We start from the raw sequence: 14,708 nt of genomic DNA on the forward strand, positions 1-14,708 counted from the left end.
TTTGTACAGCAAAGGAAACCATAAACAAAATGAAAAGCCAACCCTCAGAATGGGAGAAAATATTTGCAAATGAAACAATGGACGAAGGATCAGTCTCCAAAACATACAAACAGCTCATGGAGCTCAATATCAAAAAAACAAACAATCCAATTTAAAAATGCACGGAAGACCTAAATAGACATTTCACCAAAGAGGACATACAGATGGCCAAGAGGCAAATAAAAAGATGCTCAACACCACTAATTATTAGAGAAATGCAAATCCAAACTACAATGAGTTACCACCTCACACCGGTCATAATGGCCATCATCAAAAAATCTAGAAACAGTAAATGCTGGAGAGGGTGTGGTGTAAAGGGAACCCTCCTGCACTGTTGGTGGAAATGTAAATTGATACACAGCCATTACAGAGAACAGTATGGAGGTTCCTTAAAAAAACTTAAAGTAGAACTACCATATGATCCAGCAATCCCACTACTGGGCATATACCCTGAGAAAACCATATTTCAAAGAGAGACGTACCACAGTGTTCATTGCAGCACTATTTACAATAGCTAGGACATGGAAGCAACCTAAATGTCCATCGACAGATAAATGGATAAAGAAGATGTGACACATATATACAACGGAATATTGCTCAGCCATAAAAAGGAACGAAACTGAATTATTTGTAGTGAGGTAGATGGACCTAGAGTCTGTCATACAGAGTGAAGTAAGTCAGAAAGAGAAAAACAAATACCATATGCTAACGCATCTATATGGAATCTAAAAAAAACAACAACAAAAAAATGGTACTGATGAACCTAGTGGCAGGGCAGTAACAAAGACGTCGACATAGAGAATGGACTTGAGGACACGGAGGGCAGGGGGCAGCCTTGGCGAAGTGAGAGTAGCATGGACATATATACACTACCAAATGTAAAATAGTTAGCTAGTGGGAAGCAGCAGCATAGCACAGGGAGAGCAGCTTTGTGCTTTGTGATGACCTAGAGGGGTGGGATAGGGAGGGTGGGAGGGAGTCTCAAGACAGAGGGGATATGGGGATGTATGTATGCACGTGGCTGATTCACTTTGTTGTGAAACAGAGGCTAGCGCAGTATTGTGAAGCAGTTATACTCCAATACAGATATATTTAAAAAAATACAGTGTATCCCTCTGAGAGTTCATTTTCTAGGTTTCCATGTAATATTCCAAATTAGTTTTTTCCAAGGAGCTTCAAAATCTTGACAAACGCTCCATAATTCCTACGATACATTGTGTTATCTGGCAGCGGATGAAGAGATAAAAAGGGAAGAGAGCAGAGAAGGAAAATGATCGGAGAACCCAACTTGGAAGAGCCCTTTCCAAATGCACAGGGCACAGCACCAGCCAGGTAAGTTAAGGGCACAACAAGCTGCTAGGGGCTTACAGGCTTCTGCAAAGTCACAGTGGGTCATATCACTGCAGGGCTGCTAAATCGTGTGACTAAAAATTGTGTTTATGATCAGAACAGGGTCCCAAAAGAGCCTGCCTGCTAGATTGCTTGAATGTTTTTCAACAAGGGCCCTATTGGCATTTTGGGCAGGATAACTCTTTACTATAAGGGACTGTTTTGCTCCTTGTAGGACATTTAGCATCCCTAGAATCTGGTCACTAAATGCCAGTGGCATGTCCAGGTCATAAATGACAATCCAGTACAGCCATAGACATTTCCAAACACCTCTTTGCAAGGGATTCAGTGGGTATGACCTCCTGTTGAGAATAGCTTTTGAGCTTTCTGTGAAATTACAGATCTGTGTGTTGTGTAGACTTCAAAAACAACAACAAATCTGTTGGGGAACAAACCAAGTTCTATTCTCAATGGCAAGGTTCGAAGCCTAGGAGGGTGGCTGCTGTGCTGAGTAAGACGTCCTCATGGGAGCGGCCTAACACTTGGCTAGCAGCTCAAGCATCTGACCCCACAGGGTGGCAGGCAGTCATCCTGCCTCTGCAGACCTGGCTACAGCTCTGGCCTCCCATGTGCCTGAAAGTGCTAGGCTTGGGCGAATTCTCACCAGTGTTTAGAAATCCCTTACGTGTGACGGAATCACCCTCTGGGCTGACACTTAATGAAAGGAGGTGATCTTCTGCCCCTTCCTTGCTAACGGGAACGAAGAGAACCATAGAATTTTACGGTCCCAAAAGATTTTAAGAGATCACGTACAGGTGGGAGAAGTGGTGCACAGAGAGGGAAGCAGTTCGCCACCAGTCACACAGCAAAAACAACCAGAATAGTTTACGTCCATAAAGTGCTGTAGCACGCAGTCAGTACTCAATAACTGTTACCCGCTAGGATTATTATTCCAACATCCCAGGAAGTCCAGCCATTGCTTTAGGTAGTATTTCCCTGGAAGGCAAGAACTCCACCTACTAGGTTCCTGCTTAATACTCTCAAGTCAAGGACAAGTCCATATGGTTTCTGTCAAAGTCCAAGAGGATGGCCATGAAATGAAATCAAGATTCTTGTTCACAAGCCCAGAATCCCTTCCTTTGGCATTATGGAGGGCCACTAAGAGACTACATGCTCCCATTACCATGCATATAGTAAAACACAGAGTGCTAGCAGTGGAAAGGAAGCTGAAGGCTACCTGGCTCACAAACTTTGCAGAAGGGAAGTCAATCAAACCAAGAGTTGGGCAGGTGGATAGGTGAGCCAAAGGTCTTTATTCTTGCCCAGGATCCATAGTCAGAGATGGACTTGATAGTGTGACAGGAAGTCATGGATTAGAAAGGAAGAGAGGCCTGGTGTCTAGGATGCTTTTGTACAGAAGAGGCAGGTGTAATACTGGGGACAGATGGTGGCTGAGACCATTCCACGACCCTATGCCCTCCTCTCCCTGCTCCATCCCTCATGTCATCTCAAGATGACCTATCTCAAGATCACTGGCCCATCTGTGAAATAAGAAAGCTAATCTAGAACTCTTATTTCTAAAGCATTAATGCACTCAACATTTTCAAAGCACCCTTAAGAACCGATCCTGGCCCTTAAGGAGTTAAGTGTTCCAGCAGGAGAGAGAAGGCACAGGCAAACTCATCTACTACACCTACACAGTGAGTGTCATGTGAAAAGTGTAGTAATGTTCCCCCAGGCCTGCTCTTCAGAACACTAGTTCCAAAAGATACCATGCCTGGAAAAAGGGTTCCAGTGGTTAAGACTCTGTGCTCCCAATGAAGGGGGCCCGGGTTTGGTCCCTGGTCAGGGAACTAGATCCTGCATGCCACAACTAGGAGCCCACATGCCACAACTAAAGATCCCGTATACCACAACTACAGATCCGTGTGCCGCAATTAAGACCCAGCGCAGCCAAATAAATAAATAAATAAATTTTAAAAATAATAATTTGGAAGTGCTGTTACCCCCACCCATTTTAGAAGACACAGTACAAATTAATGTGCTAAAGGCATTCTTGCAGTAAAATCATATTAATGCTGATTAAAAACCCAGTGATTCTCAAACTCATTTGACTACTAAAGCCTACCAACATCCCATGGCAACAATATTCTATTGAATATAATTTGCCAGACTCCAGCTGGGGTGATCAGGAATGGGTCTGAAGGAGGAGAAAACATTTTGAATGGACCCAAAAGACGAGTAGGGTTTTATCAGGCCCAGATGGAGGGGGGATATGAATCCATCGACTCAGCAGACACTTGCTGAGCACTTCCTATGAGCAAGGCCAACCCTTGGTGCCACGCAGACATGCAGACCTTAAAGCCCCGATCTCTGCTTCAGGGCAGAGTGAAGGGCACTGGCTCTGATTTGACAAAAAGCATCTTTTGTTTGGGGAATAGGAGGCACATGGCCAGGGTAAAGCAGGCATGAAAAAGGGAAGAAAGAATAAGGGTGGAGCCAAAGAATGTAGGCCTAAGTATGCAAAGAACAAGGAGCTCTCAGATGTGTTGTTTACCAGGTCACCTCTTCCATGTTAACAGCACTGGCCCAGGCAGTAATGTTCATTTCCCTCTGCCATGGCTGGTAGAGAAACCCCAGGCAAGCCTCTCCCTTCTCTGGGTCTCAGTTTCCTCATCTATAAAATGACTAGACTGACTAAGTTCTCCAAGGCTCCTTGCAGCAGCACCAAAGACAGCACATACTAGCACTTAAGGGGAGGAAGGCTATGGGGACAGGAGAATAGCTACTGGTTTGGATGTGTCAACAGGCTTGCAGGAAAATGAGCAGGGGAAAAACGAAGCTAGCTCCACTTCCACTCAGGGCCCAGTCCCCATCCACCTGATATCTCAGATTGTGGTTCTCAAACTAGAAGAATAAATGTAGCACACTTTCCAACAGTCAATTTTGTTCAAAAAATTGAGGAAAGTAAATTTAATTTTTGTACTAAGACTGGGAGATATTGTAGACTAGAATGCAATATTCCCAATGTATTGTAAAGATTTTTTTAAAATGAGGACTTAATAGAAATACCTGCCCTATGCTGGTGCTTTATCTTATGGCCCCAGAGTCCCTGGAGGTGTTCATTCACACTTGGAGGGAACATTCGACTGGGGAACCCAGAGCCTTTGCTATCTAAGTCTTGTAGAGACAGAAGCCTACTTATCCTGATTAAAGCTATGCCAAAGAGGCTGGAACTCACCATTGGACTGGTCTTCCCCATAGTTCTTATGCGATGGTGCATACAAGAACATCAAAGCAAAGACATACAGGTTCCACATGCCATAGATGCCTGTAAAAAAGGCACTGTTCACTTGGACCGTGACGCCGCCCCACTTCCAATGGCCTTCAGTCACCTACAGGATAAAGGAGTGACATTCAATTGGAACCAAGAAGAAACAACTCCAACATAGGAACCAACTAACACAAACACCAAGTCTCTTCCATATATGTGAAAGTAAAGGGCCATGTAAGATTCCATCTTTTAATCTGAATCATACTGGTATGAATTAATGTTAATTGAGGGTTTACTATGTGTCAGGCACAAAGTCAGTGGTTCTCATCTTGGCTGCACATCAGCATCACCTGGGTAGTGTCTCTTCCTAAAACAGCAGCACAGCATTATCTCTAATTTAATGAAACGGCATTTGAGTCTTAATGCTTATCTACAATTATAGTTCCTCCTCTGCTACCTGTCTTCCCAGCTGGATGTAAACTCCCTGCAGGCAGAGACCAGTTCTGGTTTGTTTTCTGCCGTATCTTCAGCACCTGATATACCACAGGGTTGGTTAAATAAACAAATGGGTCCTCGGAGTGAGTAGTTTTCCTGAGTGGGGCAGTATGGAGAAGCAGAAGGACACGGGCTTGAAGTGTTTCTAAGGAAACACCCCCCTGCATGCCTGGTACACAATGGTGCTCTACAGACAGATATTTGTTGAATCAATACGGGCAAAAGCACAGGGGTGAGTGCAAGAATGCCAGCACAAATAGAGGGAGGTAGAAAGGGTGTATAGAAAGAGTCACTTTTAGGAAATATCTAAGAAGTAAAAAGAAAACATTGCAGTCCATAGTAAACCATAATAATTACACTTAAAAGGAGTAGTCAATAACCTAATGAGTAGTCAATAGGTCAAATCATTTAAATAGTACTCTCTACTCTATTCCTTTAGTATCACTTAAAACAAATTGTTAACGTAGATATTAACAAAGCTAAGACTTTTAGAAATAATAACAAGGATAATGATAGTTAACGTTTATTCAGTACTAACGATGGGTCAGGCACTATACTAAGAACTGTACGTTGAAGATATCATTTAGTCTTAATAACAATTCTGTAAGGTAGGCAGGTAATATCTCCACTCAACTGATGGTAAACTGTGACACAGAGTATCTTGCCCAAGATTGCTCAGCCAGAAAGTTGTGGCTCTGACCCACCAAAAAGGTGGGTGTTCCTAACCATTATACAACACAAGAGTAGGAATATTATCTTAAATAGGATGAGTCTCTTAGTTAGAGAGACTAAGAGGCAACTATTGGGTCAAATTTCCTTTGAAATTCACTTAATTGAGCACAATGCACATATTTACACAGTATGTGTGTGTGTGTGTATATATATATATACACACACACACACATACATACACAGGTTTTTATATTCAAATCTGTAATTATATGAACTATGTATCCCAGATGTAGTAATGTTTGGTATATAACAAACTAGATATATATGCAAAATACAGTTTTACAGTAGAAACACTGAAATGAGATGCTTATACTCTGAGGGATGCACTGGAACCAGGACTGGCTGAGGAAACAGTAGATTCATGCCCCCATCCCATGCTTGCTTTAGGACACCTGCACTTGTTTAAAATGCAGTTGCAGAATTACCCATACTATTTGATTTGTAATCTCTAAATGCATTACTTCCTGCTGAGGGCAAGGAGTTGAATTTGCATAAACGGACTGTATACATAATGTCACTCTACTGTTTGGAGACCCCATTGTGCTTTCCCCACTTCTCTCTCAATTACTCATGCCTGAGACATCCTGAGCTCAGAGTACATTCCCACCAATATGTACCACAATGAGCAGCCTCAACAGAGCAGGCCTTGTAAATCCAAAATCTTATTAATGGCAAGTCAAAGAGGTGACAGTCACCCCCTTTAAACTTCCAGAGAGAAAAATCAGGTAGCCCCAACCAAAAAAAAAAAAAAAGAAAAGAAAAGAATCTCCCCTCTGCCTGAAGTCTTATTTCTAAAAGTCCCCGTTTTTTCTGATTTCACTTTTGAACAATTTACTTTTGTGTGAAACCACCCAATTATACCCCTGTAGCCAAGTGAAGGTCAAATCCCTTTACACCCAGTAGTCTTGACAACCAACATTCCACTTTACAACGAGGTTTCCAAATCCCAGACACAGGCTCTCTTACTGGAAACATTTCCTCTGTAAGTAACAGAATGAAGTGATCACATACAAAAAAAGAACTGGGGAAGGCTCTCTGGGAGTTTGCTGCATGTGGCTCGACCTAAATGTCAGGCACCTGGAATCCCCTTAGTGAAGGTCAGTGACCGTCTTTCTTGCATTGCACTTCTGTTCCCTACTGCCTGCCATCCCTAAATGGAATGCTTCTTTCTTTTCCAGAGGGAAGGGGCTAAAATACCAGACTGTGACGTGCCATCACTTGGTTGCTATGACTGAGGCCATTTAAATGGCAGGCATTAAAAGACTGCACCTCAGTACTCAACTACAAAGCCTCAAGGTCACTGCATTCCACAGCTTCCGTCGGCCTTTCATTCCTGGCCTCAGAGCTTCAATATCCTGGCGAGATCCCCTCGCATTATATTTCATGGACCTTAAATGCAAGCTCTCCCAGCAAGCCTGAGAGTATAATGGGAGTTTTAATACATTCCTTTTACCTAAGGCTGGGATCTATTTCAGAAAGTTACCCAATAGGTTTTCTTTCAGGTGAGCTCATTGCTGAGACATTCCAAAATGACATTAAAAAATAAATCCTCTGATGATTATATTAATACAGTACCTCGGACACTGAGAGTTATGCCTGAAAACGTCTTAGATATCTATAAATAAACCTTAAAAAAAAATAACCCAGCAGGAGGACTGTAAAGAACTAATGGAATCCAAAAGACCTCATCGCTACCCCCTTAGAGTTGAAATCCACTCCAGGCCAACTGTCGCAGCAGATATAAAAAGCCAGCCACAGGCTGCAGCCGTGTTAGAAAATACTGGGCAGTAGAATATTAATCTTTTTCTCCGAAGAAAAGCCACAAACTCTGCGACTTGGAAGGTTGGCCTCCTTTGCCTCAGAAAGGTGTACTAATGAAACATGTACAAGATTAAATTTGGGCAACATGTAGCCAGCTTAAAGATCAGCCAAAAATCCCTCTTGCCTTCAGATGGGAGAGACGCTCTGCAGAAACAAGAGAGTAAGTGGGATGGGATGGGGCCATGGGGGAATGACTTCAGCTTTCTAAAGTAGCAGAAGCACGTGTTAGGAGCAAAGGGGTCCTTTCTTTCTGCCTCCCTGAGAACGTATCTTGGTATTACCTTTTATTCCTCAGCCCATCTTCCTCGAGGTTCTGTTTCTCCAAAGAGTGTGTGTCCTGCTCTCGCAGCCTTGCAGAATTGGCTGTATTAAGTGTCACAGTGCATTACTGAGGGTCTGGAGGACTGGAAAGCATTTGGGGCACATGAGGGAATCAGCCAAGGGATAAGTCTGGCCTCAGACACCCTTGTTTGAGCCTCAGCTGGTTGAATAAAAAACTCATTCAGAATCTGAAATATTTTTACTGCATTTGGAGTGGAGGGTGAAGTTGCCAAGGCTTTATAAACAAACAGTCTGATACAAACACAGCACTGTTATAGGTCAAAGCAGAGGTGGTGAACAGAACCTCTGAAGATGTGTACGTATATTTGTTTTATGTTTTTCTATTCACATCAGCCTTCAGCAGCAGTACTAACACTGCTCAGTGGGCGTAGCCAACAGGGCTCTAGGGATTAGAGGTACCCTTGGGTATCCTTGGATAGAATTCAAGGGGTCCACGAACTAGAGCGGGAAAAAATTATGTCTTTATTTTCACCAGTCTCTAACTGAAAGTTACCATTTCTTTCAATTATGAATGTAAAAAACAAATCCCCATAATATTAGCAATACCTGTAATTTTGTCACCAATAGAAATCATATTTTCATATCAATTACACTTATATATCTGAAATCTCTGTAATATGTATAACTGCAAATATATATCGCCTATCTATCTATCTATGTATCTATATGATTCCCTTTGAAATCCAAAGTATTTTGTTCATTTAAAAACATTCAAAGAAGAGGCCTTTCGATGTTTGGAAGGCCATGGCCTTCACCTAAGGTTACTTAAGGGGTCCAGGACACAAAAAAGCTTAGGAGCCCCTCTCCTAAAAGGAAGCTTGCTAGCAGAATGGGGCAAGTCTTGTCCTAAGGCTCTATCTGCACTACTAATATTCTCACTTTTAATCAAATATAGGGATGACAGAGCAGCTGGCAAAGAAAATCAAAAGACTGGATTCTGGTGCCTAACTCACTGTATGTCCTTTGGTACAACACTCACCCTGCTGCTATTCATAAGAGCGCAGCTACTCACGCTCACAGCTTGCCAGGCCCTCTGCAAGTCACTTTGCAAGCATTACTTCATATGATCCTTACAGCCGCCTTCTTCAGGTGGTGCAATTATTATATCCATTTTATGGATAAGAAAATTAAACCTTAGAAGTGTTCAGTAATCCATCCATAGTCCCACCCAGTTGGAAAACAGCATAAATGAGAAATGTCTCTAAGGCCATTAGACTTCATATTCTAGCAAACTGGAATAGCAATTCCTATCCTACTTAAACATCAGATTTTTGTGAAGCTCAAAAGCAGGATAGGTACGTAATATGTGTGATTTAAACAGTACTTTCCACTTTCCAAAGCAAGTTACCAATATTTAAAAATCATTATCATTACCATTGTTGAGATTTTCAAGTAGAGCAAAATGTTGAGCTTTGGAAGTAACCAGCAGAAAGATAAAGCTCTATCAAGGGGAATTTTGAATTACATTTCGTGTTTAAGTGGCAATATAATTGTTACAAAGAATGGCTAATGGACTGTAAAAGGATCTATGTTAATGCTAGATAAAGATCAAATCAAATTAATACTTGCTTGTTGGTGATCTGCTACGGGGCTTGAAAAGTTATCCTCTTAAGTAAATGAAACAAGTGCCCTTCAGTCTAGCTGCAGGCTTTTAATTTATTTAGCAACTTTTCCCTCCTACCAGGCTGTGCTGAAAGAAAAATTCAGTCTACCTCTGGCCAGGTGATAACAAGTCCCAGATTAGAGCAGCCTAAAAGCAATGGCTTGATCAGCTGCCCAGCACAACAGCCTCTCTGCTCCTTTCACAGTAGCTCTATAGAATTTTCTGTGCAAAGCAGAGGCACCATTTCAGGACATTCTCATCCTGACCTCTCAGGGTCAACTTACCTGACTAACGATGAAGAAGATGACAGTCATGGCAGCACAAGCCAAGGTGATAAGCATGAGGAACTTGAACCTGAAAATTAGCCCCTATTAGGAAAGAGAGAAAGAGCAGTTTAACATTCTACCAGCTACCACCAATCCTTTTCTCAATATATACATCTATCAAAAGCTAATTTTAAAGAAATCTGTAAAACCAAATCCCTAAGAGTAACAGTAAAATAATTTCACAAAGTAACATTTCTCCTGCAGAAGTGAATATGGCTGGAAAATGTACTGGGCCCAATATTTCCAACGTTCTTATCTGTCATGAAACAGTGATACCAGAGCCTGGGAAATTATATTCACAGCACGTCATGAGGCTGCTAATTTCCCTGCTAAGCTAGTTATGCTTCTCTGCAAGGGTTCAAAGTTACCAAATCCAAGTTTTCTGCGGTTGTAATAAAACTCTGCTCCAGTGAACAAAGAGAAATGTGCATATTAATCAGCATGAAGTGGATTTGGTTGAATTTTCTCATGTGTCACTCCAGCTCTAGACACAGGCAAAGCTTCTGAAAGTGCCCCTGCTTTCCTGAGAGGATTTGAGGGAACCTGTGTTTCAGGGAGAGACGTCTCTTATTCAGGGGCTCTTATTTCCGCTGCATATAAAAACGCTGTGGTTCTGCAGTTTCTGTTTCTCTTTGCACAAAGGAATTAGGCCCATGTCTCCAAGGACAGCCACTTAGGCATGAGCCTAAGGGATCCTTGAAAAATTAAGAATGTGTTGCCTGCATTAGAGATGCGAGGCTGTCGTGTGTTTCTCTTGAATAGGGACATGATCTATAAACAGAGTGAGCGCCTGCTGGACATTTTAGGGGAAAGTTGGTTAATTGAAGTCTGGAAATCAGATCACCTGGGCTGAACCCCACTCTCAAGGCTGATTCTCAGCAAGAGAACTTTAAATAAAGCCTCACTCCAAGCCAGATCCCAATTCTACCATAGTCAGGTCTCCTATCTAGCACACACCCACATTCCATTCCAAAGTTGAAGAACCTGCTGAGCAAGTTTACTCCTTATTGGGGATAGAAAGACATTTATACCACAGAAAACTCCAAGATCTAGATAAGCCAGAAAGTTAGATGCCTCTCAGAGTAGGATTTAGCCTCTTATTTTGTCTAGAGGTTCTACATTACATGAGAATCTCTCACTGTGTATTTGAAATAAAGGCTTCCATCTCCCCTACATCTCCAGGTGTAGTGGTGTGTGTGTGTGTGTGTGTGTGTGTGTTCACAACAAGCAGAAGACAGTGGGCACCAGTTCCTGAATGAGCCCAGAGGTGTGCTCACCTCATAGTGCAGCCGCCGGACTTTGCTCATGGCTGACAGGCTGGACTGCTTCCCGCTGATGTTCCGAAACACCTGAAAGACCATGAAGCACAGAAACAGGAAGTAGAGGCAGAGGCAGATGCCAGCCACAATGATGAAGGCCATCTGATGGCATCCAGTCAAGGAAATGGCCAGCTCATTGCCAAGGACTCAAGTACTTCTCTCCCCATCTCTGTGGGCGATACTCTTTGTCTCCAAATATTTAGGCAATTCTCAGGAGGATAAAAATCTTAAAACCTGGCATTCTAATATCAACAATAGAGAGGTTTTCTGACACAAAAGTACCAGTGAGGAATGTTCCAAATTGCTTTCTAAGCTGAGTAAGAAGAGGAATGGAGCCTTGCTTTTACAAATGCAGACTCTAGGGTCCACCCTAGACCTACTGAATCAGAATCTGACTTTTAACAAGGTCCCAAGGAGTGTCAAATGCACAGTAAATTTGAAAAGCACTAAAATATTGGATATTGGTTGTAAAATATCGATCAAGTGGAAAGTTGCATTAAAATCACCACAAGAGTTAAAATACAGGTGCCTAGGTCTCACCGCAGATCTACAGAATCAGATTTTCCAAGGGCTGGGAAACCAAGTACAACAATGTTTGGGAACCATTGGGCTAGTCCCTGGATTTTTTTTTTTTTTTTTTTTTTTTTTTTGCGGTATGCGGGTCTCTCACTGTTGTGGCCTCTCCCATTGCGGAGCACAGGCTCCGGACGCGCAGGCTCAGAGGCCATGGCTCACGGGCCCAGCCGCTCCGCGGCACGTGGGATCTTTCCGGACTGGGGCACGAACCCGCATCCCCCACATCGGCAGGCGGACTCTCAACCACTGCGCCACCAGGGAAGCCCCTAGTCCCTGGATTTTTATAAGGAGATTGAGATACCCTGGAATCTGGAGGGGATGGAGTGGGGCTGGGTGCAATAGCAGCAGCTGCTGCTACAAGGGATACTGGGCCTGAGACTGCAGGTCTTCAAGTAAAACCAGGGATGAAGTTCTGTCGCAACCTTCTCTCACCACGAGAAAAATCTTGTCAAATGGAACGGGGAGCAGAAGAACGCATGGCTAAAGTGGGAGCTGAGGGTGGGGGCAATATACTCTGAGGCCGATCTTCAAAGCTTAATCTGAGAACCAACCAGGTTTGGGGTAGAGTGAGCTGGCTTCGGAGGCAGGTGACCAGACTCCAACTTTTTTCTGCTACAACTCCATGCCAAGTTGCATATTTAAAAAAATTTTAACAAGTGTGAACTCAGCATTTATATTTCATTAAATAATATATTGAACGCAGTTTCTCTTTCTTTCCTAAAATCAATGGTACCCTTGGATGAAGAGAAAAGAGTTGTTTGCTGCAAGACTTGACAATTTATTTGCCTCCTTAGACCTCTATCACATCTACAGAATAAAGGGGTTGAGGCAGACTTAACATTATAAATATTCTTGGTGTTGTGCAGCTCACATTTGAGGGGGCGCGGAGCGGAAAGGGGGAGCTCAACTCTCTTGTCTTTAAAGCAATGATACTATTGATCACGGCCAAACAAAGCATATTCACCAGCACAGGACAAGATATTATCTATCAAGAAAGAATACAACTCAAGCCCCCTCTCCAGAGGACAGTCTTTTTCTCCTGAAGCACTTAACATATTGTTGAGGAAGATAAAATATTTAAATCCAGCATCCTAAAAGGGATAAGCTAAGACTGTCGCTTCTGCTTCATAAAGATGACTCAGACACTTTAGGCCAACCAACCAGAAGCCTGGGTGACTCCTCTGGAACTAATCCCCTTAGCCTTATCTCCACTTGGTCTTGGAAATGAATAGCAGCAGCATGGGATGCCAGCACACCAAAGTCACTGTAAGAAGCTTTGCACACAGACGACTTCAGAAACGGGCTCTCCCACAGGGGCCCAGAGATGAACCTCTGTGGCTCCAGGGAAAAGCTAGTCATGCTTCAGTCTGCAGGGAACAAGTGTATAATAGATCATTTAGACAGGCAGCAGTAAGACCAGCTACTCTGATTCTTCTGCCATGGGGATGTACTGCTATCTCTCATTTGGCCTGCTATCACCCAGGCTTGAAAGCAAGCATTAATTCTCCTCATTATTTGCCTTAATTGTGCTGTTATCATTGGTCTGAAGATCAAAGCCCTGGCTGAGCACATACGGAGAGCATCAGTGGGACTTAGAAAATGATCTTGGGGACCAGGCGGCTATGGGACAAAATAAAACCCTGAGCCCATCAAGAAAGGATACAGCCAGCTCTGTTCCAACATCTGTAGTCCAGATACTGTAGAAGGGATTCGTGAGTTGTACCCCCCTACAAAGAGAAACGAGATGGAAAGGCAAGAAACAATTAATACAGAGGCAAAGGGGAACTTTCCTCCTTACATACTCTCAGCTTTTCAGCCAGAGGGGTGGAGACTGTTTTTAGACTAAGTCACAGAGGACTTAAAAGAGAAAACGGAGTTTGAAGAATACAATCAGCTCAAATATTTTGTATCTATAAAGAGCTCTGTCTCTGATTTAATCCCAGTGCTTATCTGAGGATGTGACCATGTCCCGTGCTTTCATCCTACAGGCTCCCGACCACCCCCTCTCCTTTTCAGATACTTTTTCAAAAGAGCTGGGAGTGGACCTGGTGACATGCCTTTCAGCCCAGAGTCCCACGATCCCCCTGCTCACCTCTCACACATGTCAAATATGAAGAGACAGAAAGAGCCAACAGCAATTGGTCCGACTTGCTTCCAATACCCTGCTATGTGATTCCGCTCATGCTGATCCTGAGGAAAACCAAGTTGAAAACTGAGATCAAGATGTGGGAGAGCAAAGCAATTCTATAGGTGACTCAGTCATCCAACAATCCTTGCTGACCACCTGTTGTGTATCAAGCATCGTGCTAGACCAGCATACAAGCCCATCCATAAGGGCTCTCATCCTGTTCTCATAAGAATAGGATGCCACAGGAGGGAACACAAAGAAAGGCCTTGTACCTGTCAGGGAGGAAGATATTTTCCTCTACCCTTCTAGGTTCTTCTGGCTGGTCTAAGAATTAAAGTGACATGAGACAGATTGACAAGGTGAAAATCAAACAAAAGTTTAATAACATGGGATAGTCCCAGGACAACTGAGTAACTTGCCAAAATGGCCAAAACCCTCACCTCCCTTTTTCTTTGATAGCAATAAATGGGTGGAAAATTTACTTAGAGAAAAATGCACCCATTCCATAATTCCTTCATGATATAGATAAGAAACATAGTGTTCACAAATGGAAAACATTTCTCCAAGTTGTACATAGCTTTTTGTTTTTTTAAAAACAATTACATCATAAAGCCTTAACAACTCTTTCTTGACATCTTCCATAAATTATCTAAAAAATAGATCCACACTTTGCTTAGCTTTTATAAATACCTTGACCTAATCACCAGGCCGCTGACCCTCACTT

The 14,708-nt window shown here is 42.8% G+C and overlaps 1 protein-coding gene across 4 annotated transcripts in view; it reads right to left on the minus strand.

Annotated features, from left to right (window-relative positions):
• WLS (Wnt ligand secretion mediator) overlaps window positions 1-14,708 on the minus strand; it is a 106,157-nt gene that overhangs the window by 12,171 nt on the left and 79,278 nt on the right. For all 4 annotated transcript variants that reach the window (XM_082612404.1, XM_082612405.1, XM_082612406.1 and 1 more), the window contains exons 7-11: window positions 13,949-14,046; window positions 13,520-13,583; window positions 11,239-11,382; window positions 9,920-10,003; window positions 4,610-4,763 (exon numbers count right to left, since the gene is read on the minus strand). In XM_082612404.1, coding sequence (XP_082468530.1) covers window positions 4,610-4,763; window positions 9,920-10,003; window positions 11,239-11,382; window positions 13,520-13,583; window positions 13,949-14,046 — 544 coding nt within the window. The remainder of the gene's footprint in view (window positions 1-4,609; window positions 4,764-9,919; window positions 10,004-11,238; window positions 11,383-13,519; window positions 13,584-13,948; window positions 14,047-14,708) is intronic.

Source organism: Mesoplodon mirus (assembly GCF_964341445.2).
Source record: "Mesoplodon mirus genome assembly, chromosome: 3".
Lineage (NCBI taxonomy): Eukaryota > Metazoa > Chordata > Mammalia > Artiodactyla > Ziphiidae > Mesoplodon > Mesoplodon mirus.